At 36.8% G+C, this 26894-nt stretch overlaps 2 protein-coding genes across 2 annotated transcripts; one reads left to right on the forward strand and one right to left on the reverse strand.

Annotated features, from left to right (window-relative positions):
• Positions 1–8725: 8725 nt before the first annotated feature.
• On the reverse strand, positions 8726–9664 carry LOC105474774 (olfactory receptor 2M3-like). Its single transcript, XM_011729606.2, has one exon. The coding sequence runs from the start codon at positions 9662–9664 to the stop codon at positions 8726–8728; it is 939 nt and encodes a 312-aa protein (XP_011727908.1).
• A 15953-nt stretch (positions 9665–25617) lies between these two features.
• On the forward strand, positions 25618–26568 carry LOC105474773 (olfactory receptor 2M3). The gene has a single exon (XM_011729605.2). It carries the CDS (start codon positions 25618–25620, stop codon positions 26566–26568), a length of 951 nt encoding a protein of 316 aa, XP_011727907.2.
• Positions 26569–26894: the final 326 nt, after the last annotated feature.

Below are 26894 nucleotides of genomic sequence, written 5' to 3' on the forward strand. Positions count from 1 at the left end.
GCTGTAGTATGTGCATGTAAGCTATGCCCATCCTGTCACATACTTTAAATCATCTTTTGATTACTTACTATACCTCATGCAAGGTCTATATATCGCTTCATTGGAATTGATTCAACATAGTGCTCAGAACATGGCAAGTGTTGCTTTTTGGAACTTCGCAACATTTTTTTCTGAATATTTTTCATCTGCAGTTGATTGAATCCACAGATGCAGAACTTGGAGAAGAGGGCTGACTGTATTTACTAAAAGCTTTTGTAATTCATCTCTGCTTACTTTACCACTGAAGTAATCCATTCTCAACATATCTTATTGTGAAATTTGTTGATCAGTATCTGTGGAATGGAAATAGCCATAGCTATTAGAACGTGAACCTTCCACACCCCGGCAGCTCTGTTACCATCAGAGGAGTCATTTGTTTACTGGAGTTACGTGTCTCCTGTCGCACTTGAATGATCATTGTTCTTTTTCCTTCCTTTACCGAAATGTAATTGCAAAATTGAATAAATATGTTTTGAAGCAATTAAGCCTAAATTGAACAAGTATTCTGAAAACCAAAATAAGAGGTAAGTTTTACCAAAATTGAGTAAAATGCAGATGGTAACAACATTCTTAAAAATTATCGGCCGGGCGCGGTGGCTCACGCCTGTAATCCCAGCACTTTGGGAGGCCGAGACGGGCGGATCACGAGGTCAGGAGATCGAGACCATCCTGGCCAACCTGGTGAAACCCCGTTTCTACTAAAAATACAAAAAACTAGCCGGGCGAGGTGGCAGCGCCTGTGGTCCCAGCTACTCGGGAGGCTGAGGCAGGAGAATGGTGTGAACCCGGGAGGCGGAGCTTGCAGTGAGCTGAGGTCCGGCCACTGCACTCCAGCCTGGGCGACAGAGCGAGACTCCGCCTCAAAAAAAAAAAAAAAAAAAGAATATTACTAGTTACAGATGAATAAATACACATACTGTCAAATAGTTAATATCTACAGAAATTATTCTGCAGACTCTATTACTATAATCATCTTATGATATGGGCTTCATTACTTCAGTTTGCTGATGTTACCATCTATTCAGACATGTCATAATTTGGATTTGATAATTTCTGCAGTCCTAGACAACTAGTTTGCACTTATTTTACATAATTTATAAATTGCACTTATTTTACATAAATTTATAGATACGCATTTATATATGTATATATACGCAGATTTACAAATATAAGAATACATTCAAATGCATATTTACAAATAGAAATGAATATTTTAATATTAGATATGTTTCTTATTTTCATCTTTGTTAAGCAGAGATTTATGGAGAATCCACCCTCTTTGTGACTAGTGCATACTTCTCCAAGCTTAACTCCTTAAAGCTCCTGTCATTCACATTAAATCTCAGGGGGGCATAACTAGATTTCAGAAATTCCCTGCCATTTACCAGGCAAGGCTTTTGGTGTTTTTGCTACGGTGAATTTTTTCATGGAAACTGAGTGGCGGAGAAGAAAATAAAACACTAAGATGCCTCTCACTTCAATTCAATGCCCTCCTTTATCGCTACTCACAGCCTGACTCTCTTAGCTAGTGCAGGAATCAAAGACAAATTAAATTTGCTTAAGCTTGAGGAGGTCACAGTCAGTCTGTTCAGGAAAAACAAACATATAAACATGATTTAAAGTACAACTTCAGATTAGAATAGCTATGAACTACATCAACAAGGCTAATAGAAACAAAGTACATTTAACCTTTCTGAAGAGAATCATTGATAACTCCTACATTTTCTCTTAAGAAGATTAAAACTTCGCAACTTTCCAATTTCTGACATATGTTAAATTTTAGTATTTATCAATAAGAAGAAAACATAGGCAACTTTTTCTGGGAAGACTTTAGCAGTGGTTATCATACAGTCATATTTCAGGAAGAATTTCCAAGTTTCAAATACATTTTAAATTCTTTTAATAATTCTAATTAACTTATCAACATTTTCAAGTTTTGGGGTGCTGATGCAGTAGACAACACTGCAAACAAATTTGATGTCTTATTTTAAATACTCGTGAAACCTGGGACATATCGCATTTAAAATTAGAACATTCCCTTATAATCCTACCCTCACTGGCAAATGGAAGTTAAGACCTGTGCAAAATTTATAAACAGTCTGATAAACCGTGTACCTGCCGACCTAGTCTGTATTTGTGGTCAGAGTGAAGTAAGGAGCAGCGCAGTGACTGGGACACAAGGAGACTGGGCAGCTGTTTGCTAAGTGAATGGAGGGAGCACAAGAGGGCAGTGTGGGAGGGGAGGTGGATGCTGGGCAAATCTCCGGGGCACTTTTGTAAATGGGAGCCCCTGTCATGAAGCCATGCTGAACAGCTGACCCGGGACACTGGACAGATGAGGGAGCACTGTGGTGGCAACATGCAGCACAACTGGACTTTTTCTTTCTTTTATTTTCCTTGATCACATTGCTGGAGTTTCCAAACAGCACAATGCATGTTTAACGCGGGGAATAATTAATAGAGGTGGTAGAGCAATATCGAGCATGTATCTGAAGCTTACAGTATCCTAGCAATTGTTCTAAATGCCAGTTTACCACATTTAATTTTCCTCAAGAGCCTATGAGGTATATAATCTTATCTCGCCATTTGCAGATTTAAAAATTCAAGTTTGGGGGTATCTGTCTAACATCACACAGCTAACCTGATGCAGTAAGCCCGTCGGTCCGGGTGTGGAACCCAGAGCATGTCACTTCACCTCAGTTCTCTTGGGGACACAGTCCTGCTTCCATAGTCTAAAATTTGAGTTTTAGATAACTCATTCTCAGTTTCACCAGGGAAACTGATAGAAACATTTGTTGTTAGTGTTCTCTAACTCTGAGACATAATTTCCATTCAAAGAAAAATTATTTTTCCTCCGCAAAATTTTCATCTCACTAAAACAAACATATTCAATAACAGAGGAAGAATATAGATTACTTTTTTCCATAAATACTTGGAAATCAAAAACCCGTTTACTAATATGTTTCAGTAAATAAGTGATACATAAAATGAGACTCAAAAGAAAAAGAAAACAGATCGGCTTTTCTCCATAAAAATAGATGATAGAGGAAAATGAGGAAATACCGTCAAGAACTAATAGAAGTGTTTCAAAAGCAGAACAAGTCAGGAACCGCGACCACCTTTTGCTCCCGCAACACTGTCTGCCTGTCTGGTGGAACTCACCGTCAGATGATGTCTTGACCCTTATTTAGACGGGCTCATGGTGTGTGGCTGGCTTAAGTGTGCAAAGAAAAATAGAAGAGTGACATCATCCTCGGTTTCCCTGTGTCCATTAGGGGCGTAGACAAAAGTTTTCTGTTAATAAATCTTCTCTGGGGTTTTGAAGAAGAATGCAAATAAAGGAGCTAAAGAAGCTAATAGATATCTCTGTTGCCCTTTTCTGATTTTCTTCTCATTTTTTTTTTTTCAGTGACAGAATCTTACTATGTTGCCCAGGCTGTAGTGCAGTAGTTTTTTACAGCTGTGATCACAGTGCACGAAGGCCTCGAACTCCTGGCCTCAAGTGATCCCCCTCCACCTCAGTCTCCTGAATAGTTGGTTCTACAGACACACACCATTGTGCCCAGCTGTTTTGTTGTTGTTACTTAATCTTCTTTTATTGTCAAACTGAAAATCTCAACAAATATTAACAGTAATCTCAAATTTAGCCATTACTAATGAATTTTTACCTGTGATGTATGAGTTAGTTATATATGGCCTTTTATGTTTGACACAATATTTTCATGTGTATGTCTCCTCCTTTAAACTTCAAGAAATTTTTGTAAAATATTGCTATTTGTGTTCCAATCTTTCACAAATATAGGCTTTGAAACTCAGAGTTCAACTGATGTGTCAAAGACATTATCACTAATCAGTAATGAACTCCATACTAAAATTGCCGTCACAGTGTTCCCTCATCTGTCTGGTGTCCCGGATGTGTGAAAACACATCTTCATTGCTATCACTCTTCATTAGCTTGTTATGTTCTTTCTTCTGTCACTCACCTGCAAGCTATGTCACTTCAGTGATGCATTTAATTTTAAAGTTTGTTTTTATTTTAAACATTGACATGACTAGAAAATCTAAAATCACAGGCTGGTACAAATAAAATTTAAAAATCAACCATAATGTAATAGTCCAGATAGAAACAAAACTTTAAAATTCATATCTTGACTTCAAACTATAAGTATTTATGAAGTGTACCGCGTGTAGCAGACGGTTGGAATAAAATGGGGAACTGGGTGGAAGCAACTCCACCCTCTTGGATCTTGCAGACAAGTATTTCCGAACCGTTTTCTGTGTGCGTGTTCTAGAATGATGTTGATCATGTTACCGTGTCATGGAGGCCTTTTCATGAAAACCTTTGTCCAGATGGTGTCTATCTTCTGTCTATTGGGCCCACGCTTTAGAGCTGGTGCCTCTGCTGACTTCTAGGGCTTCAGCCTGCAGAGAGCTTGTCCTGACTCCTGTGCTACCTGGTTTTCTGTAAGGCTATGAGAGTGCAGGCCCTGGGGGGATGCTGGAGAGCAGGAGAAAGAAGGAAATTGTGTCTTATTTCCTGCTTCTGGTGATAATCTGTGGTGGCAGCAGCAGCAACTGCAGGCAGCAGGGGTCATGAGGGAGTTGTGGGCTTACAGTCAGTTTCAGCCACATTTGTGGGGGGTGCAAGCATCTGAGCTGCCGCATATCAGCCTGGGAAGGTCACACGAGCAGCCCTGGGCGTGCAGTCCCCACCACCTCAGCGCTGAGGGGCATATGCGGCACCACTGGTGACAACTCCTGGTCCTTGGGTGGTAACACTTGGCTCCTTGCTGCGTCAGCTTTCCCTCCAGCCCTTTGTGCCACCCTGTAACCACTTTTGTGCATTAAATCTATTCTATTTAAAATGGGTTAAGCATCTATATGTGACTAGACATTGATAGCCTATCAAATTAATTATACCACAATTACAATCCTAATAGTGATTTTTTAGGTCGTGTTCAAATTTCAGGGTGATAATTAGTTAGACATTTTTAATAGCTTATTTACGAAGGATTCTCTTTTTATTGTATATATTTAAGGTATACCACATATTTTTATATACATAGTGAAATTATTACTACTTGTTACTACAGTCAAGAAAATAAACATGCCCATCTTTACTTTGTGTGTGTGTATGTGTGTGTGTACATGTGCTAAGAGCACCTGAAACCTACTCTCTCGGCTGCTTCCCAGTATACAATACAATATTATTAGCGATAGTCATTGTGCTATACATTAGATCTCTAGACTTATTTATCCTACATGACTGCAACTTTTAACTCTTTGACCAACATTTCCATACTCTCCCCCGCCACCTTTCCCAGATAGCACTCTCTAAGTGTGCTTTTTCCTAAAGCGATTTGCAAGGAGATATAAAGTTTTTCAAGTTTCTTAATATCCAACAACTAAACTCCCTGTCCAAAAATGTTTTCAACTTGTGTTACATCACAAGCATTAAACTTTACACGTATCAGGACTGACTTCTATGCACTTTTCCATCTTAGTCAATTTGATAGCTACATTATTGTTTACTTTGCCTTTTTGATTGCTAATGTTTATATGACTTTTGATGTGTTTATCTATTTAACTGTTGTTTTGTGAAATATCTGTTAAGTCCCATGCACGTTTTTCTATGTATATGTGCATATATATATATTTCATGTGTGTATATTAAGAATTTTTTCTATTTCATTAAATTTTTTTTTTTTTTTTTTTGAGACGGAGTCTCGCTCTGCCGCCCAGGCTGGAGTGCAGTGGCCGGATCTCAGCTCACTGCAAGCTCCGCCTCCTGAATTTATGCCATTCTCCTGCCTCAGTCATTACATTTTATTTTAAGTTCTGGAATATATATGCAGGACATGCAGATTTGTTGCATAGGTAAAAGTGTGCCATGGTGGTTTGCTGCACCTATCAACCCATCACCTAGGTATGAAGTCCCTCATGCATTAGCTATTTATCCTGATTCTGTTGCTCCCCACAACCCTCTGAGGTGCCCCAGGGTGTGTTGTTCCCCTCTCTGTGTGCATGTGTTCTCATTGTTCTGCTCCCACTTATAAGTGAGAATATATGGTATTTGGTTTTCTGTTCCTGCAATAGTTTGCTGAGGATAAGGACTTCCAGCTCCATCCATATCGCTGCAAAGGACATGATATTCCATTTTATGGCTGCATAGTAATCCATGTTGTATATGTACCATGTTTTCTTTATCCAGTCTATCATAGATGAGCATCTGTGTTGATTCCATGTCTTTGCTATTGTGAGTAGTGCTGCAATGAACATATACTTGTATGTATCTTTATAACAGAGTGATTTATATTCCTTTGGATATCTACCCAGTAATAGGATTGGTGAGTCAAATGGTACTTCTGATTCTAGGTCTTTGAGAAATCACCACATTGTTCTCCACAATAGTTGAGCTAATTTACATTCCCACCAACGGTGTAAAAGTGTTCCTATTTCTAGCCTGGGTACAGTGTTTCACACCTGTAATCCCAGCACTTTGGGTGGCTGATGTGGGCGGATCACAAGGTCAGGAGATGGAGACTATCCTGGCTAACATGGTGAAACCCCGTCTCTACTAAAAATACAAAAAATTAGCCGGGTGTGGTGGTGGGTGCCTGTAGTTCCAGCTGCTCGGGAGGCTGAGGCAGGAGAATGGCGTGAACCCAGGAGACGGAGCTTGCAGTGAGCCGAGATTGTGCCACTGCAGTCCAGCCTGGGCGACAGAGCAATACTCCATCTCAAAAGAAAAAAAAAAACACAAGTGTTCATATTTCTCTGCAGCCCACCAATGTCTGTTGTTTTTTTACTTTTTAATAATCACCATTCTGACTGACATGAGATAGTATCTCATCGCGGTTTTGATTTGCATTTCTCTAATGATCAGCAATGTTGAGCTTTTTTTCATGTTTGCTGGTCACATAAATGTCTTCTTTTGAAAAGTGTCTTTTCATGTCCTTTGCCCACTTTTTAATAGGGTCGTTTGTTTTTTCTTGTAAACTTTTTTAAGTTCCTTGTAGATTCTGGATATTAGACCTTTGTCAGATAAATAGATTACAAAAAATTTTCTCCTATTCTGTAGGTTGTCTGTTCACAATGATGATAATTTCTTTTGCTGTGCAGAGGCTCTTTAATTAGATCCCATTGTCAATTTTTGGTTTTGTTGCAATTGCTTTTGCTATTTTTGTCATAGAATCTTTGCCTTTGCCTATGTCCTGAATGATATTGCCTAGATTTTCTTTTAGGGTGTTTATAGGAAGGGATCTAACCATGAAGCTGGTCAGAACTGGTCCAAACTGGCTGTGACCAGCTGAAACTGATCTAAACTGGTTAAAACTTGACGTAGCCCATCAGGACTGGCATTAATCAATTGCAGCTTGATTTCGACTGTTGGAATACCTTTAAAAGAGGACTGAGGCTTTCCCTGAGATGAGAAAAGCTCTCCTGCGGCCCTTGAAAAAGCAAGGTACCAGGAGTCATTCAGCTGAAAAAAATGAAAGATTTCAACCAGTACTTGAGCTTGGAATATGACTCTTAGCTTTACATGACACTGCAGCCCAAGCCAACAATTGGATTGCAATCTTAAAATACCTGAAGCAGAATACCCTGCCAAGACATGTAGAGACTTCTGACCATATAAATTGTGACAAAATGAATAGTTGCAATTTACAGCTGCTAAGTTTGCAGTCCTTGTCATGCAGAAGAAGAAAGCTAATATGGTGGGAATGTTACCATAGATTTTTTAACACATCAGTTAATATTCATATTAGGGAATAGCAGTTTTTTCTCATGAAAGATATAAGGATGTCCATAATTATATTTATTAGCGTATAAATATCATTACAACAACATCTATGGTAATGCCATACATCAAATTATGGAAAACATGAAGACTTCAGAAAATAAAGACTTCTTTATTAAATTCAATAAAATTACTAATAAATCCATCAGAAAGTAATGTTATGCGATTGCAGTACACTACTCTTATAAAGATTAGCGTGTCTAAGAATGTAAAATTCACACTGAGAGAATTTTTATTCTCAGCTTAGTCTCTTGTGCATAATTTAATGCCTGTGGAAGAAGGAAATAAATGAGATCTTCTCAATTCTCCAACACCCTGGAGGAAGACAGCGTCCATTACAAGACATGCACAATATGCCCAAACCTCAGTCTTATATATCTTTTTTCTCCATCTAAGTTACATTTCATTTTTATAATGATTCTAAAGACATACTTTTAAGTTAGTAGATAAATAATTTGTGATTCATACTAACACAATGATTAGTCCAAAGTGTGGTACTGACCTTAGTAGAATTCTTTGTTTTTCAAGGATAAATCTATGTATGTTAAAAGACACCAGATTTAATATATGCAGTCAAACAATGAGGCACTATGACAGATGTCTCTCATTTGTTAGATGATATTAAAAAGACAAAATATACGGAGGTACATTTTCTGTTGGAACAAATATATACTTATAGGCATATATTGAACTAATCACAACCAAAATATGAAATATTTGAATGAACAAGAATGCAAACAATTTTTGCAATTTATCAATCTTATGCTGCTACCTGTAAATATATACAAATGAGTACATATTAAGTTCTGGATTACTTTAATTCAATACATAAATTTAAGCATGAAGCAAAGTATGTAAGAAAAAAGCAAAATATAGTTAGGCAATTTACTCTTCAGACTTGCCCTTCCCAAATACCTTCATGAACCCTCTGACCACCTCTTTGTTCCGGAGGCTGTAGATGAGGGGATTCAGCATGGGAGTGAGGATGGTGTAGAATACGGACACCATCTCGTCCTGGGTGGGTGAACGTTCAGATGTGGGTCGCATGTACATAAACATGGCCGCTCCATAGTACATTCCCACCACCATGAGGTGGGAGGAACAGGTAGCGAAAGCTTTACGGCGGCCCTCCCCAGATCCCATGTGAATGACAGCCAGAATAACTCGAGCATAGGAAGCAATGATAATTGCTACAGGGAAGAGAAGCATAATTACACAGCAGATGAATATCATCCTTTCAAACATCAAGGTGTCATTGCATGAGAGAGTAAGAAGGGCAGGAACGTCACAGAAAAAATGGGGTATTTCCCGGGCACCACAGTATGAGAAGGACAGTGCAACGGCAACTTCAATTATACCATCAAGGGAGCCAAGAATCCAAGAAGCAGCAGCCATGAGACCACAGATTTTTTGGCTCATGAGGACTGGGTATCTTAATGGGTAGCAAATGGCAACATACCGGTCATAGGCCATTGCAGCCAAAAGGAAACATTCAGCTCCAAGTAGGGACACATAGAAGAATATCTGAGTTCCACAACCTGCTAGAGAGATGAATTTTTTTCCAGACAAGTAGTTGAAGGCCATCTTGGGTACAGTGGTGCAGATGAGCATGAGGTCCATGAGGGACAGCTGGCTGAGGAGGAAGTACATGGGGGTGTGGAGCTGGGTGTCCAAACAGATGAGGAGAACCATAGCAGAGTTCCCCATGACAGCCATTGAGAAGATGCCCAAGACCAGAGTGAAGAGAAAAGTGTGAGTGGGGCTGTGATTAAAGATTCCCAGGAGGATGAAGTCAGAGTTGAAGGTCTGATTCTCCCATGCCATGATCAATATGTTCACTATGGAGAATACAGTGTGTGAGAAATAACCAGAATTATGTCACAGAAATATCAAGGACTTCCCTCAGAGAACAACACACCTACAAAATGTAAACATGGGGAAATTATTTCTCTGGGCATCAAATTTTTTATTTGTAGACTAGGAAATTTAAGAATTATTTTTAGCTCGATGTGAATTTTTTAATGCACAGTATATAGCTAATGCATATGATAGGTTTCATAGTAAAAACATGGGATTTTTCTCGAGTTCTATAATCTAGTTGAGCAAAAAGTCAACTAAAAAATGTAATGTAGATTATCTCTTTATAATTACACTAAAATCATGAGAACACTCATGAATTTGGGGGAATTTCATTACATTACTATTATACTTCCCACAGAAACTAATCACATCACCTTATGATGCTAACAAAATTCCATCTAGGAAAGTGTAGATGGAAACAAATACTAAAATGATACATGATTCATTGAATGCCAGGTAATGAGAACAAATTAAAATACCAACATGAGGAGTATCTTACTTGATCCTTATTGCAAATAACGGTAAGTTTCAGCAGAAGATCCTCACCAATATGCCCTGGTCCCTAAAAATTAAATGTGTCCATAAGACAGTCAGGTATAGTGTATGTTCCTGAAGAACCAGGTTACACGAGAGTGTCAGAGCATATTTCAAACTCTTTCAGCTGTGTGATGTTAGATGATTATTTTCTCTAATCCCTGTTTTCTACTCCATAAATTTTGATATTTACAATATCTATATTACAAGGTGTTATAAAGACTAAACAAAATTAGATTTTAAAGTATTTAGAACATTACATGGGATATGGTTCGTACAATACAAACATTTGAAATTAAATACTTTTGGAGGGAGTACAGTCTATTCCTAGTTTAAGAAAAAAAATCTTCATGGTCTTTAGAAAGACCCTTTTAAGAGCAATCTTGTGGCTAAAAAGTAGCATCTTTTTAATTTTCTATTTTTACATTCATTTTGTTTCATTCTTGTGCCCTTTCTCCATGGATTAAGGAATTGGCTTCCTTTATTTCTCTCCTGTTACCCTCTGAACAAATTGTTCACACTGTCTTATTAATTTTTTTAAATACTTTTGATCTATGTAGTAATCACCGGTTCTGTGACTATAACAATATTCTAATTATAACTCTAGTGTTCACCACATCCAAATTCCTAATCAGTTCTAAATTCTCTAAAATCTTTTTCACATTTACAGTGCTATTAAAAAACTCGACCCATATTGTGTAAACTAACACATGCTACTTAATTTTTTCAGATATTTTCACTTTTCCCACTTTTATTAAAACAATTACTAATTATATTTTCTAGAACATTCTATCATTCATTCTAATGCAAACCTTTCAATATACATCCCACAGAAAACTCTGACACATTTTTAAATACCCATATTTTTTATGTTTGTTAATTAACACATTGCCCAGTGAAAATTACCACATTGCTTGACTCAATTGCAGTCCCTCTAATAAACAAAATGTATTTTTTATTTCAAGTTCATCCATGTTGTTATACTTGTGTGAAATTATCTCTCTCCCCATGTTTGAAACATAAATACTAAAAGTTTATGGAAAATCAACATTTAACATATCAGCTCCTAACAATGCTGCTTTTTCCATTTTGTACAAAACAATATTTCAATCCAATGTGCTGCATCCTTGAAAGATAATAAGAACCTTAAACATCAATTCTTTCAAGTTGTATCTAAATTACATAATTAATTAGTCCACAAATTAGGTTAGTAATTGAAGGAAGCTGTGCACCTTGAGGAACTCCATAGATCATGTACCTTCTGACCTGTATTTGTCTTCTTGTTTATCTTTTTGCCTAGCCAGGGATTTGTTCTTCTGTTTAACCACAATCCTACACCCATAGCTTGAATCACAGAGGGAACTAAAATGTCCTGGTCCCCATTATTAACCAATGACAGGACCTGACTCTAATTAGGTTTAATTTTACATCTTTTTTTTTTTTCTCACAAATGTTTTCCATGCCTCCTGTATTAACAACAAACTGTGGCATATTTTAAATCTATACCTTGTCACATTCTGTCCACTTATGTAAAATCGTCTGTTCACTTTACCCCATATTAGGCCCCACCTGAAGAACAGCAGCGTGGGATAGTAGAACCGATCAAGACGAGCTGTTCTCTTATTAATTGAGAAACATTTTTCAGTTGTTAGTTCCTAGCAAAGAAATACAATATCTACAGTATAGCAGATAGAGAGATGCAGCCTATATATTCCTCTAATATTTTCATAGTTCAAATATTTTCAAGGTTAGTTTGCATAGAATATATTTATATTGTGTTACATTGTATTACCTCACTTTTTGCCAAAGCCAGCCTTACAAGTTATCCTTTTCTTTACTTTCCTATCAGAGGAGACTAAAGCAAATAGTATTTTGTGGTTGTCAAGGCACTTATTTCTGAGCACTCAGCTGTCTCCTTCACTTCAGTCTCACATAAGCAACGTCTTAGTGAAAGCCAGTTAAGTGATATTAGGAAGCATACATTTATTTAGAGCTATATTAGCATGAAGGGTTAGTGTAGACATTGGAGTTGCACGCTTAAATCATAATGTGTAATACAACATTGTTTATAAATTTTGTGAAAATTTAATCACAAGTTTATATCCAATTCTTGTGAAATCTCTTGTCATATGGAATTAATAACCTTTGTCTCAAATATCTGTAAAACATAACATTTTGAATCTAAGATTCAACTTTAAACAGTTTGGGTTTTTAATAATTATAACTATAGGCTGAAGGGGTTTTACAAAGATACTCCGAGGAAAGGGAAATTTGAGATAGTAAAGTGAGAAGAAGAGAGAAAAGAAGAAATGTTGACTAAGTAAAGACAGAGTATCAAAAGGCAATTCACATTGAAAGAAGAAATGTTGGTGCTACAGGGAAACTGAGCGGAACGGCGAGCAAAGGAGAGGAAAATGAGGCAAGAAGCAGTCCTTCAATATTGGTAACTAAACTCAGTGTCTGCCCTAGATGTGCTGCATCGTGCCAATAGACAAACCACTCTCCCACTTTCAAACGTAGATGCAAAAACCAGGTACTACATTCTAGACAAAAATGGCATGCAAAAACTCTCCTTGCTGAAACTTAGAAATTACTCATCACATACACCCCGCTGCCTACAGACAGAAACTTCAAATCACATCTCACAAAAAGGATTGCTGGTGTCTTTTAAAAGGTTCATAAGTACTTCTGGAAAAAAAAAATCTTTGCATCTGTACCCCTGGAGATTACGGATAAAATTAATCTTATATTCTTCAGTATATCACAATACATTATTTTTAAATGTTTCCAAAGCACCCTTTGATCCTACTAATAGCACTCTCCTTAAAGGCATTCAATGTCCCCATTTTGTTACAGAACATACTACTTTCCTTATTGATCTTGTTTGTGAGGAATTTCAGAAAATTGTTCAAGCCTCTATTTCAAGTCATCTGTTCTCTTTTTCTAGTACAAACCCTTTGCATTTCTACTTAGAGATCTCTATGATACAAAAATGTGAGCTTAGGTCTTTCTCAGGTTTGTCTTGCTTGAAATTATCTTTCTTCTCCATAATCCTTTACCTCTGTAAATCATATGTCTTCTTCCAGTGACAGCACACATGCATTTTTCTCCATGCTTGCTTCATCATTCTGCAGATATCGCAAGCTCTGACTTACTCAACTCACAGAACACATGTGGCCACTGTCTGTTTTACACAAACTGCAAATGTCAAAAACCTTCAAATTAGATAAACCTGGGCTTACCTTTCTGCTGTAAAACCAACAATCTTGCTACCAGGCAAGTCAAATAATATCTCTGAGATTTAAAAAAAAATTCCCATCAATCACAGAATTGCTATAAAGAATAATGAGTTATTTCTTTAAAATTTTTTCCTTAAAATAACTGTATCTCAGTAGGCATTCATCAGATGACTGTTACCACCGTTGTATACATCTTGTCACACATTTTTTGGTAATCTTCCAATAAGCTTCACTGTTACTCAACAGAAAATATTTTTGAAGATATACTGTTTTTCTTACTAGATTGCTGGTAAGCTATATGCTTATGTCTTATGTACTCTTAAACAAGTGAGGTTTACACAGCGATGGAGTCCATACATCCTCCGTAATTAATTGAAAGTATGAACAAATAGACAAGATCCACTGGAGAATCTTACAACGATTCTTAACTTACGACATTTTCTATTGCTATAAATAATACCTTACGTTGACTTAGCAGGTTCACAGGTATTATTTCATTTAATATTTTTCAAAAACTGTGACAAATGTAGAAACACGCTGCTTTAATTTCACAGAGACTATAAAGAGATGTGTTGCAGATTAACATGAAGCATTTACTTCCCTATTTGGAGGACTTTAAAACAGAATAATTTTTGATATAGAACCTTTGCACAAAATGCAATTTCATTAACTGTGGTTGAACTCCAGAATGCCTTAGATATTTTGGACTATACTCCATCCCTAAACCTTACCTTCCGATGTCTTCAACAGGATATGTTGCTTCAAAATGGCTGAAAATGTTTAAATTTCTAGAGATAACCCTTGCAACACAATTATCCTGAGTCCTCTGTGATTTAATTTTTCAATTCCTCCAGGATATTTGGTACCTTGACCTTAATTACAGTACTTTAAGTTATCATTCACTTTTTCTCGTAAAGCCTCATGTAATTTAGTTTCCAACTGGAAAATACGATTTACTGATGCTTAAAAAAGAAAGTTCTGTCACTTTTTTTATGAATAATATGAACTTCCAAGCAAGATGGCAGCATAGGAGGTCACCCGCTTGTATCCCACCACGACCACATAAACTTTGCACGCATCTGCAAATCAAGGTCTCTTTTGTGAGGAGGTTGTTTTGAGAGTGAAGACCCACACCTCGGTGGCAGACACACCAATTAGGTTCCCAGGTACAAATCTGGAAATCGCCCTATTCCCCCAAAGGACTTGGTTATAGCCCTGTTCAGCCTTGTGTCTGTTACCAAAATCATCTGCCAACGGGTCCAGGAGGAATCATGCCCAGCAGTGCCTCAGCAGACAGACCCATCTGTGTGCCTGCGTCAGTCTCGGCAGTGGGCCTGAAAGTTTTCCTGTAACTTGCCTCCAGCTACTCTTGGCTTTAGTCCCAGCTTTGTACTGTTCACAAGAGGACTAAAAGGGAGACTCACTCCTCTGTGCAACCAGGACAGGCTTGTTGGCCTCTGTCCCAGAGTAGACTCTGAACAGACACTGTCTTAACTCCAGCCCCACTCTGCTACAGCCCAGGGAGTTTGCCTACCTGTGTAGGAAACTACTGGGAGACTCACCCATCTAAGCCCCTGAAACAGGCTTGCTGGTCTCTGACCCCAAGAAGATCCTGACAAAGGCCCTGTCATGACTCCAGCCACTGTTTGCCATAGTCAGGGAACTCTGCCACTTATGCAGAAAACTGCAGAGAAATGTACGATTCTCATCCGCTGGAACAGGCTTGCCAGCCTTCATCCCACAGCAGATTCTAAAGGGGCCTAATCTCAGACCCAGCTCCTCTCACTGCAGTTGGGAAGCTATCCCAAAGGCATGAGGGTTTATTTGGAGACTCACTCATCTGAACCACTGGGGAGGATTTCTGGCTTTTCAAAAATAGCAGCTCTAGAAAGGGCCCTGAATATCAGAGCTAGCCTCTTTCAGCTGCAGTCTACATGCAATCCTGCCTACATAAGGAACTTCTTAGATTCTTGCCTGCTGGTGCAGCCATGTCGAGCTTGCCAACATAGAACCCATAGCAGATTCTGAATTAGTCCCGAAGCTTGGTTTTAGCACCTCCCAGCTATGGTCTGGGAGCATTTATATACAGCCAGAGTCCTGGAGGGAGAGGCAACAATCAGAGTCCCTGTGGCAGGCTTGCCAACCTCTGTTTCTCACCAGGTTCTCAAATATCATTGACTTTGGTTCTGGTGCCTCATGTTTGCAGACTGAGACCACCTCTGCCTACCTGGGGACTCAGAGAGAGGCACATCCAGTAGTGCCTCTGAAGGATAATGCCCAAATTTTGTTCACATTGTGGGCCTTGAAGTGGCCATATGAGTTGACTCCAGGTCTTCTCACCTGCACCTGAGATCAGAGCTACTCACCCAAGAACCCACTGGGAGACATACCTATCCTCAACCCAAGAGACAGGGCGGAAGATCTCCGTTGTTGCTGTGGACCTAAAACATCTCTGTGTCTCAGCTCCAGCATGTCTCAGCATACACTGAAGCAGTGCAACCAGCTCAGGGGCCCATCCCGTGATTCAGTGGGACTCTTCCCAGAGATCTAGGGAAAGTCACCTTTATCGGCATACCTAATAAAATCCAGCCATCTGTGAACCCTGGAGCAGATCACCAGCCCCACAGACCAAGGTCCTGGAGACAGTTCAGTACGTTCAGGATCCAGATACAACATACACTCAGTCTAGTTCATGGGAATAACCCCACCAACTGTGGCCTCCACTGCGGAACTAGTATCAACCACAATACCCAGATCCAGTCCCACTCAACTGCAATCACAGAAACAATTTCAACAGTCGGGAGCCCTAGTTGGAAAAGACTTAACTTGTTGCCAGTCTGTAAGACTAAAACAGGAGTGTGCTTCTTCATGTGCTCAGGGGCCAATACAAGGCTACATGTTAACAAAGAATGAGGTAAACATGATACCACCAAAGGAAGCTCATGAACTCAAATAATAAATCCCAAGGAAATGTCGTTATATAAATTGCTTAGAAAAGAATTCTAGATGATAATCTTAACAAAGCTCACTAAGATACAAGAAAATAAAACTCTGAATGACACACTTCTTATTGCTGGTGAAACTAACACAGATACTCCTTGGCTAAGTCATAAGTTAGTTACTTGTTGTAATTGTACCAAGGGTATATTTGCAATTCGTTGCATACATCAGAGAAACCAGCAATATTGCCCAAGAATACAAGAAAATACAGATAAACAACTATATAAAATTAGAAAAACAATGCAAGAAGCAAATGAGATTCTAAAATGATAAATAGAGAACATTTTTTAAAAATAACTAAAAGAATTACTGGAGCTGAAGAACACAATGACAGAACTGAAAATTTCAATAAAGTTCCCACATGAAACACAATCATGCAGAAGAAAGTATTAGTGAATTCAAAAACCAGGTCATCTAGAGAAACAAAAAATTTTCAAGAGTTAACAAAAATAAGGAATATATGGGACATCATTAAATGTACAAATATACAAATTATGGGAGTATCTGAAAGAGAGGAGAGAGACAGAGACAAAAAGTTTATGAAAAAAATACTATTTGAATATTTTCTGAAGTTAGGAAAGAATATGGACATAAAGATTCAGAAAATTCAAAGGATGAAAGCAAGATGAATTCAAAAAAGAATACTAAGAGGCACATTATAATCAAATTGTTAAGTCAAAGACAAAGTGAGACTCTCAAAAGCAGCTAGAGAGAAGAAACTTCTCACATATAAAGGATCTCTTATAAGGCTATAAGTGAACTTCTAAACAAAAATGTTGCAATCAGAGGAAGTGGAGAGACATATTCAAAGTATACAAGCAAAAGAAATTGCAAACTAAGCATGCTATACCCTGCAAATCTGTTCTGCCAAGTGGCAGATAAAAACAAACAAATGCTAAGGGAGTTCATCACAAGGAATAAATAAATTTGACCAAAAGGTCACTACAATAGCAACTATAAAACCCTGATGAAAGAAACCGAAGATACAACTAAATGAAAAGATATCTCATGTTCATGGATTGGAAGAATTCATATTATTAAAATGTTCATACCACTTAAAGCAATCTACAGATTCAATAAAATCCTTATCAAAATTCTAATGCATTCTTTATAAAAATAGAAACAAAGCTAAATTTCATATGGAACCACAAAAGAACTTGACTAGCCAAAGCAATCTTGAGGGAAAAGAACAAAGCTAAAGGCATTACACTACTTGACTTTAAAATATACTGTAAAGATATAAATAATGAAAACAGTATACTACTAACACCAAAACAGACTGATAAACAATTGGAACAAAATAGAGAGCCCAGATATATATCTAAACATTTATCACCAACTGATTTTCAACAAAGATGCCAACAACATACATTGGGGAAAGGACAGTCTCTCCAATAAATGCTTTTGTATAAAGCTGGATATCCACATGCAGAAGAATGAAATTATAGGTTTTTTCTTTCATCATATACAAAACTTAACTCTAAGTGGCTTAATGACTTAAATGGAAAACTTAAATTAATGAAACTACTTGAAGAAAATATAAGGGAAATGTTTGATGACGTTCATATGGGGATTCTTTTTATAAGACCTCAAAGCACAGGCAAGAAAAACAAAGACCGAGAGATAGGATTACAGTAAACTGCAAAAGGAACAATCAGCACAGTGAAGAGACAGCTTATGGAATGGGAGGAAATATTTGCCAAATATACATATGATAAGGGGTTAATATCCAAAATATGTAAGAAACTTAATAGCCATAAATAAATAAATAAATGAAAATAAAGCAAGAAACCCAGTTAAAAATGGTCAAAAGGCTTAAATAGACATTTTTCAAAAGAAAGCAAACAAGTAGCCAACAGGTAAAAACAAGTGGTCTGCATCTAATGATCAGGAAAATACAAATCAAAAACAGAACAGATAATCACTTCACAGTTAGAATGACTATTAAAAAAAGACAAAAGATAACCAGTGTGGGTAAGAATGTGGGGACAGGAAAACCTTATTCACTGTTGCTGACAATGTAAATTAGTACAGCCATTATGGAAAACAGTATGGTGGTTTCTCAAAAAATTAAAAATAGGACTACTATATGATCCATCAATGCTACTACTGGGTGTATATCTAAGGAAAATGAAATTGGGGTGTTGAAGAGATACTTGCACTCCCATGTTTTTTGAAGCAGCTTAAAATTACTCAAAATATGAAATCAACCTACATATCCATCAATGGATAAATGAAACATGATATACATACACAATGGATTTTCATTCACTCATAAACCAGAATGAAATTTTGCCATTTACAACAACATAGATGAACCTGGAAGACATTATATTATGTAAACTAAATCAGAAATAGAATTTCAGATACCATATGCTCTCACTCATATGTGGAATCTAAAAAAGTTGATCTCATGGAAGTCAAGAGCAAAATAGTGATTACCAGAGGCTGCAATAAGAGAAAAGCAGAGAGATGTTTGTCAGTAAATGCATAGTTACAGCTAGATAGGAGGAATAAATTACAGAAGATATATTGTACAACAAGTAACTATAGTAAATGATATTATATTGTACAGTCATAAACTGCATAAGGATATTTTGGTCAAGATCAGACTGTATATATGATGGCGATCCCATAGGATTATAATGCAGCATAGGTAGCACTTGCCATTGGCATTGCAGATCAAGTAAGAGAAATAATTGATAATAATGATGCCAGGACATTTAATGTGTGTGTGTGTGTGTCCATATTTAGGTTTGTGAAAGTACACTTTAGGATTCCTGTACAATGATAAACTGGCCTACCAACGTATTTCTTAGTATCCCTGTCATAAGTGATGCATGATTGTATTCTTTGAAAACGTAAAGAAAGTGGATACGTTATGTGCCCTCACCACAAAAATAATACATATACTTCAAAACTGACCACACAGAAATATGAATAACTATCATAGAATATTATGGACACCTCTATGCACATAAACGAGAAAATCTAGAAGAAATGGATAAATTTCTAAGTACTTACACCCTCCCAAGACAGAACCAGGAAGAAATTGAGTCCCTGAACAGACTAGTAACGAATTCTGAAATTTAGGCATTATCAAAAAAAAAAAAAAAAAAAAAAGCCCAGGACCAGAGAGATTCACAGCTGAATTCTACAAGCAGTATAAAGAACAGCTGGTACCATTCATACTGAAATTATCCCAAAAAATTGGAAATAAGGGGCTCCTCCTTAACTCACTCTATGAAGCCAGCATTATCTTGATTAAAAAAACCTGGGGGAGGTACAACTAAAGAAAACTTTAGGCCAGTATCTTTGATGATTATCAACGTAAAAATCTTCAACAAAATACTGGCAAACTGAATCCAGCAGCACATCAAAAAGCTTATCCACCATGATCAGGTATGCTTTATCCCTGAGATGCAAGGCTGGCTCAAAAATGAGAATATAATTAAAGATAATATATAATAATACATTCAGGTGTCTAATAAGGGTATCTGACATACACAATGGTTGTAGGTGTTATGTGAGTTTACAAACCTTTTTTTTTTTTTTTTTTTTTTTTTTTTTTTACCACAGTGCCAGTTGCACAGAAAGCACTTGGAATTTTTTACCTCATCAAGTGAGAGAGAGGCAGGAGAAGTTTCAGAAAGTTTACACTAATCTGCAAGGAAGGAGTCATCACTATCTTTGTAGGATTTTCAAGAAAAGGAAGCTAATTCTGCTTCACAACCTAGGAGAGGAGATAGAAGGTAATATAAACTTTTATAATTAAAGACAAGGGAATGGATTCCCCAGGGCTAAAAATTTAAGTTTTTGTCTCTTCATTGATTTGTCAATAACAATAAAGATACCCATTGTATGTTAGGTGCTTTTCTTCTGATGATGGAAATATAAAAACATGTAAGATATTTATATATTTTTGCCTTCCCAGGAACCTACAGTCTCATTGAAAATACACACTATTCAGATCAGTACTAAGAGGTAAGTTAACCAAACCCAAGCAAGACTGGTTGGAAGCTAGTGCCAAAATTTCTGCTGAACATGGTGACGACTGATTTCGTTTCTCACGTCATTTTTGTGCTAATAATTTTATAAACGTTGTTCTACTTTATTCGTGCAATATTACTTTGAGAAATGTGGTACAACTTGAGGCAGAAGGAGTGGTTACCTGTCTCAGCTTATCAATGTGAAAGATTGGATAAAATTCAATATTTTCATATCCTGGTATTGTAGATTTGAGAAAGAAATTGACAGTGAATAGGAGTCAGAGAAGGAAAGTAGCAGATGAGAACAGGACATGATTTGAATGTTTTGGCCACATTCTCTTTTCTTTTAATAATTGTAGCTCATAGAGGATGAGAATCCCTAAACCAAAAATCTAATATGCAAACTACTCCAAAACCTGAATCTTTTTCAGTGCTGACATGAGATTGTGACACTCTTGCTTTCTGATGGTTCGGTGTACACAAATTTTCTCCCATACACAAAATTATTTTAAAATATGGCATAAAATTACCCTCAGACTATGTGTATAAGGTATACTTTGAACACAAATGAATTTTGTCTCTACACTTGGAGTCCATTCCAAGGATATCTCTTTATCTACATGCAGATATTCCAAAGTCTGAAAAAGTCTGAAATCTGCAACACATCTGGTCCCAAGCATTTTGGATAAGAAATCCTCAACCTGTATTAATGAAGGCTTTACATTTGTCATGTGCTCTTCTAAGACATTTACACGTATGTTTACATATTTTATTAAAGTTCAAGTATACAAAAATGTTTATTTATAAAATATGTTAGATATACATTTTGTAAAATGCCTTAAAATATTACCAGTGCTTTTGAAAAACACTTCGACTCTCATCTTGTAAACTTTCAAGTCTATTTTGTAGTCAATCATTATTCCAGGACTGTTGCACTTAATGAATGATTTTTATATGTATGCTTAAATTACTATAATAGGATTCATGAAGTCATTCCCCATGATCTACTTTGTTCATTCAACATTCTATTTGCGAGACTCATCAATGCTACTTCCTATAGTTATGGTTATAAATTCCATTGCCAGTGCACATGCAGGTTGCATTTTCATATTACAAATAAAATCACTATGCCCATTTTTGCTAATATGAGAGATTTTTTGTTTTGTTTTGTATCCTGATCATTCCGATTACAAAAGGGTAAAGTCATTTTAGCAACCTCAGTGGATTACACATGCTGTCTGACATTATTTCACGTAATGCTTTACTTCTTTCTTTGTGATCAAGTTTCGGCCTCTCGATGTCTCTTTTTCATCATTTCACTCAGTGCCTTCTCAATTTCTCACCCAGATTTTCATGGTTTCTGTGTTGCTCTGGCCCGTGCACAGTATCACACTGTCGTAAAATCTGACCATGATTTTCATGAACTTTGTGTTACAATACATTGCTCTGGGCATATGCACAGTATCACAGTGTAATGAAATCTGATGACTCCTCTTGCGGACATGATGTTAACACGTAAAAAATACATTTAAAAAAACTGAATGTATGCACCATCTTTTTACAAAATGATGGAGTTTATCACAACAGAAACAATGCAGATTAGATAAAATAAATAAAATTAAAAGCATAAAGTTTCAATTAAGGGAAAAATAGTTGGTAGGCAATGTCTAATGCAGAGTTCAAAGTGTTGTACCTCATTACATGGGAACCTTTGAAATATCAATAGGTATTCATAAAAAAAACAAGATGTCATAATTTCAGATCCATTCTGAAAAAGCTGCTTTAAATATTCCTTCTAGTAAAGTGCTCAAACTCAAAATGTTCTGCTTTTGTTGGCAGTGACTAGTCCTGAATAACTTGGAGTTGCTAATATATTTCACCACAGATCCATTTTTATAGGAATATATACAAATATCTCTTGGAATCCCAATGTTATATTCACTGCATTTTTGGATTGTTTATATCCTGGATAACTTACACTGAGCTTCAGGATTGGGTCTCATATTCCTAGTGCCTAAAGGTAAGCACAATTTCTCATATGTATCTTACTAACTTAGAAAGAATGTCAAATTTCTCACTAGAAACAACATTATTTTTCTTTATAGAATCATATTGAATGAATGTTCATATGGATCTTAATATAGAAGGCATAGGGCAATCTAGTGCTCTGTATTTTCAATTTTATCACTTATGAACTGTTATGTATTTGTGATATATCTTGCCACATTCTCTGTGACAGGACAAAATCAATGAAGGTAATGTTAGCACGTGGGTATGAAGGGAATTTTGAGGCAATGAAGGGAGGTGCAAAAATACAACACAAATAAGAGTGCATTTATATAAATTCAGCCTAAACTAATGTAACTGAGAAAATTCAGAGGGATATATAGATTTACATTTGTTAATCAATTTTGTTTTAATGCTGCATCATTCAATTGAATGTAAAACATACAGTAGAAATGTCTAAATGATCAAGTAGAATTAATCAACATTTCATTTCAACTTAGTGACTTGGAAGTAGTGTTTCCCAAATGTAAAGAACACTTTGCCAAGTTAAAAAGAAGCATAGGGAGAAGCTAACTTGATGACATAGCTTCCTTCTTGGAGTAATATTTCAGGCTGAATTAAAGACAAATTATGGTGGAGATTTGAGATAATATAGTTTTATTTGCATAAATTGTGTATTACAACAGTTGACAAGATCAAGATAACTGGGAAAGCTATGGTATGATGGTCAAAATAGGTGGTTCCATAAAGTAAGTTGAGATGAGTTATTTTCTTGAAGTGAATTCAGCTCATAAGCACTGGAAATTATTGAGGCAATACAAAGTCTTTTCCACTGATTGACCTTAAAAGCCCACCTCCTCTTGAGGACAACACAAGGGAACCCTGTGGTAGGAAACCTGCAACACTAAAGATCCCAGAGGTGCCCATTTCTCATTCTCAAGACATTGAGTGAACCTAGATCTGAGATACCAATAATCAGGTTTATCCAAGTTCTTGATAACCATTTGTTTTAAAACCAGAAAGGGAGGAGGTTGACACCTGTTTCCCTCTTCACGCTCATTGACAAAAATGATTTGTTTTTCTTTTAGGGATTGACATTCTAATCTCCCGAGAGTCCCATAAGGAGGTTCCTTCTGTGTCTTCCCAGCACTGAAGAGGCATTTCTTGGTAGGTTAGTATTCCCAGGTCACAGTTGTTCTTGAATTAAAATGTAAAACTAAGTTTCAGTAATTTTTTCATTCTTACCCACAATATTATTCAAAATTTATGTAAATAAATATAACTCAAAAAGATATACTTTACTACCTCCCTATTTAAAAAATTGTATTTCAACCCATGAGGACAAATTCCAGATTCCATCTCCTCTGCAAATTTCTTCTAACTCTCTTGCTGCTCCTGGTTTATTAAGCTTTCATTGTTGTGTTATTTTTAGTCTCATTAAAATGTGATGCATGAATTTTTAAAAAGTACATTTCTGTCTAATCAGTCTACTCACCAGGCTTATCTTTCTGTTCATGGCATCATTTTTTATTGCCGGGAATAATCACTCTTCACATACTGGCTTTGCTCATGCATTTATAAGTATCTCATACAATTCAATCTAAATGCCACAACATACAAGAAACATAACTTTGAGTTAGAAAATCCTCTGGTTTCCCAAAATCTTCTACACATTTCTATTTTCTCTGCGTATTTTCTATTTATTGCATTTCATTTTGTGGAATTCACTTATGTACAACCCTTTCTTGTGGTCTGGTCTCTTTCTCACTTCAGTCTTTGCCAGAAGCCGTTAGATGTGTGGGGTTTCCCTTGACTGCTTTATTCAAAGTTGAACACAATATTAACAGCCTTCTTTGACTTACTTTTCTCCAAAACATTTATCCTCTTATGAAATCCCAAAGTGTTTTATAGTAAGCATCTAATCACACTCACTATGACCTGAATGGACAGGGGCTTTGTTTGTTCTGATTACTGTGGTAGCCCCAGTGAGGAACACATAGCCAGGCTTCGTAAGTGTTCTTGAAAGGGTGAATCTCATGCTTTTCTGAATTTCTGTTTTTTTTTTTTTTGTGCTTATTCTCTAGAGAGATATTGTATGTGTTAGTTTCCTAGTAATGCCAATACAGAGTATCTCAAACTGTTTATCTTGAAACAACATAATTTTACCTCACAGTTCTGGAGGCTTGAAATCTGAAATCAAGATGGATGTCAGCAGGGATAGTTATTTCTGAGGGCTCTAAGAGGACGAATGTGTCCCATTCCTCTCTCCTAAGCTCTTGTGATAACAGTTTTTGGCATTTCTTGCTTTGTAGACGCATCACTCCAATCCCTACTTTCCCTATCACCTCGTATTCCCCAGTGTGTCAGTATTCACATGGCCACCTTCTAATCAGAACATGAGTCATATTGGATTAGAGAGGTGCACTCTACTCCAATATGACCACACCTTAAATAATTATACCCTTTATGTATTTCTAAACAAGCACACATGCTGAGTATTTTTGGGGAAGAAATATAATTTAATTTGTAAATCTGAGCTATAGAAAAAAGGGCGTAGGTCTTTGATTTGTACAATTGAAAGTCTTTTCAGTTTATCCACTTACTGTATAAAAAACTTACTATAAAGTATAGATCAAATACTCTAAACTATAAAGTAATAGGTAAATATACAGATTTTCTTAACACTGTGGTAAAAATGCCTACCATCATGTGAGCAAAGACACAAATTTATTCTCCATTTCTAGTATTGTGTTGGTCACATGTAGACTGCAGCTGAGTTTCTCTATCAATTTATCTGTAAAAGACTTCTCATGTTATAGGAACAATCTGTTAGCTTTGGAGATATATTCTTTTGGAAAAATTCGATTACATATTAGATATCGTTTTTCTAATTTTTAATGGAGAAAAAGGATGCTCAGAAGAAAAACTTAGGACAAGCTCCATAATTTTATAAGTGAGACAGTGCTGAAAGAACATATTTCTTTATGATTCTATAATTCTTAATCTTTGAGTTTCCTACTTCTGGTCATGCTGTATTGATCAACAAACTACAGAATTTACCACAATCACATGATTTATAAGGCACTGAGTAAAGTTTTACCAAATTAATATACTGGTTTTGTGGTACTAGGTAAAAAGCATATTCATCATGGCATGGGAGAATCAGACCTTCAACTCTGACTTCATCCTCCTGGGAATCTTCAATCACAGCCCCACCCACACCTTCCTCTTCTTTCTGGTCCTGGCCATCTTTTCAGTGGCCTTCATGGGAAACTCTGCCATGGTTCTCCTCATCTACTTGGACACTCAGTTACACACCCCCATGTACTTCCTCCTCAGCCAACTGTCCCTCATGGACTTCATGCTCATCTGCACCACTGTACCCAAGATGGCCTTCAACTACTTGTCTGGCAGCAAATTCATATCTATGGCTGGCTGTGCCACACAAATTTTCTTCTATACATCACTGCTTGGCTCTGAATGCTTTCTGTTGGCTGTTATGGCTTATGACCGCTATATTGCCATTTGCCACCCTCTGAGATACACCAATTTCATGAGACCCCAAATTTGTGGACTTATGGCTGCCTTCTCCTGGATCCTGGGCTCCACCGATGGAATTATCAATGTTGTAGCTACATTTTCCTTCTCCTATTGTGGGTCTCGGGAAATAGCCCACTTCTTCTGTGAGTTCCCTTCCCTACTAATCCTCTCATGCAATGACACATCAATATTTGAAAAGGTTCTTTTCATCTGCTGTATAGTAATGCTTGTTTTCCCCGTTGCAATCATCATTGCTTCCTATGCTCGAGTTATTCTGGCTGTGATTCACATGGGATCTGGAGAGGGTCATCGCAAAGCTTTTACTACCTGTTCCTCTCACCTCACAGTGATGGGAATGTACTATGGAGCAGGTTTGTTTATGTACATACACCCCACATCTGATCGATCCCCAATGAAGGACAAGATGGTGTCTGTATTCTACACCATTCTCACTCCCATGCTGAATCCCCTCATCTACAGCCTCCGCAACAAGGAAGTGACCAGAGCATTCAAGAAGATGTTAGGAAAGGGAAAGTCTGGAGAGAGAGTTACCTCATAAACTTTATGTTTTGATGTCTGCTAAATTATTCTTTTTAATATCCTCCTTTTTCTATTAAGTCCTAAAAGTATCGTTGATTGTGTGCATTGCTCAACATATTTATGGGCACCTATATTATTTATTTCAGATAAACTATTTTAGATATCTTTACATTCAATTCAGTTGTGACTACAATGTAAGTCGTTTTAAATAAAGACATTAAATTTTTTTATTATCTTTTTGGGAAACAAGTAGTGTTTGGTTGAATTAATAACTTCTTTAGTAGTGATTTCTGAGATATTTGTGCAGCCATCAACCAAGTAGTGTTCACTGTACCCAAGATATAG

This window comes from Macaca nemestrina, chromosome 1 (genome assembly GCF_043159975.1).
Source record: "Macaca nemestrina isolate mMacNem1 chromosome 1, mMacNem.hap1, whole genome shotgun sequence".
Lineage (NCBI taxonomy): Eukaryota > Metazoa > Chordata > Mammalia > Primates > Cercopithecidae > Macaca > Macaca nemestrina.

Excerpts from the sequence above, each read along its gene's own strand:
- LOC105474774 (XM_011729606.2), bottom strand. The coding sequence starts at position 9,664 with ATGGCATGGGAGAATCAGACCTTCAACTCTGACTTCATCCTCCTGGGA.
- LOC105474773 (XM_011729605.2), top strand. The coding sequence starts at position 25,618 with ATGGCATGGGAGAATCAGACCTTCAACTCTGACTTCATCCTCCTGGGA.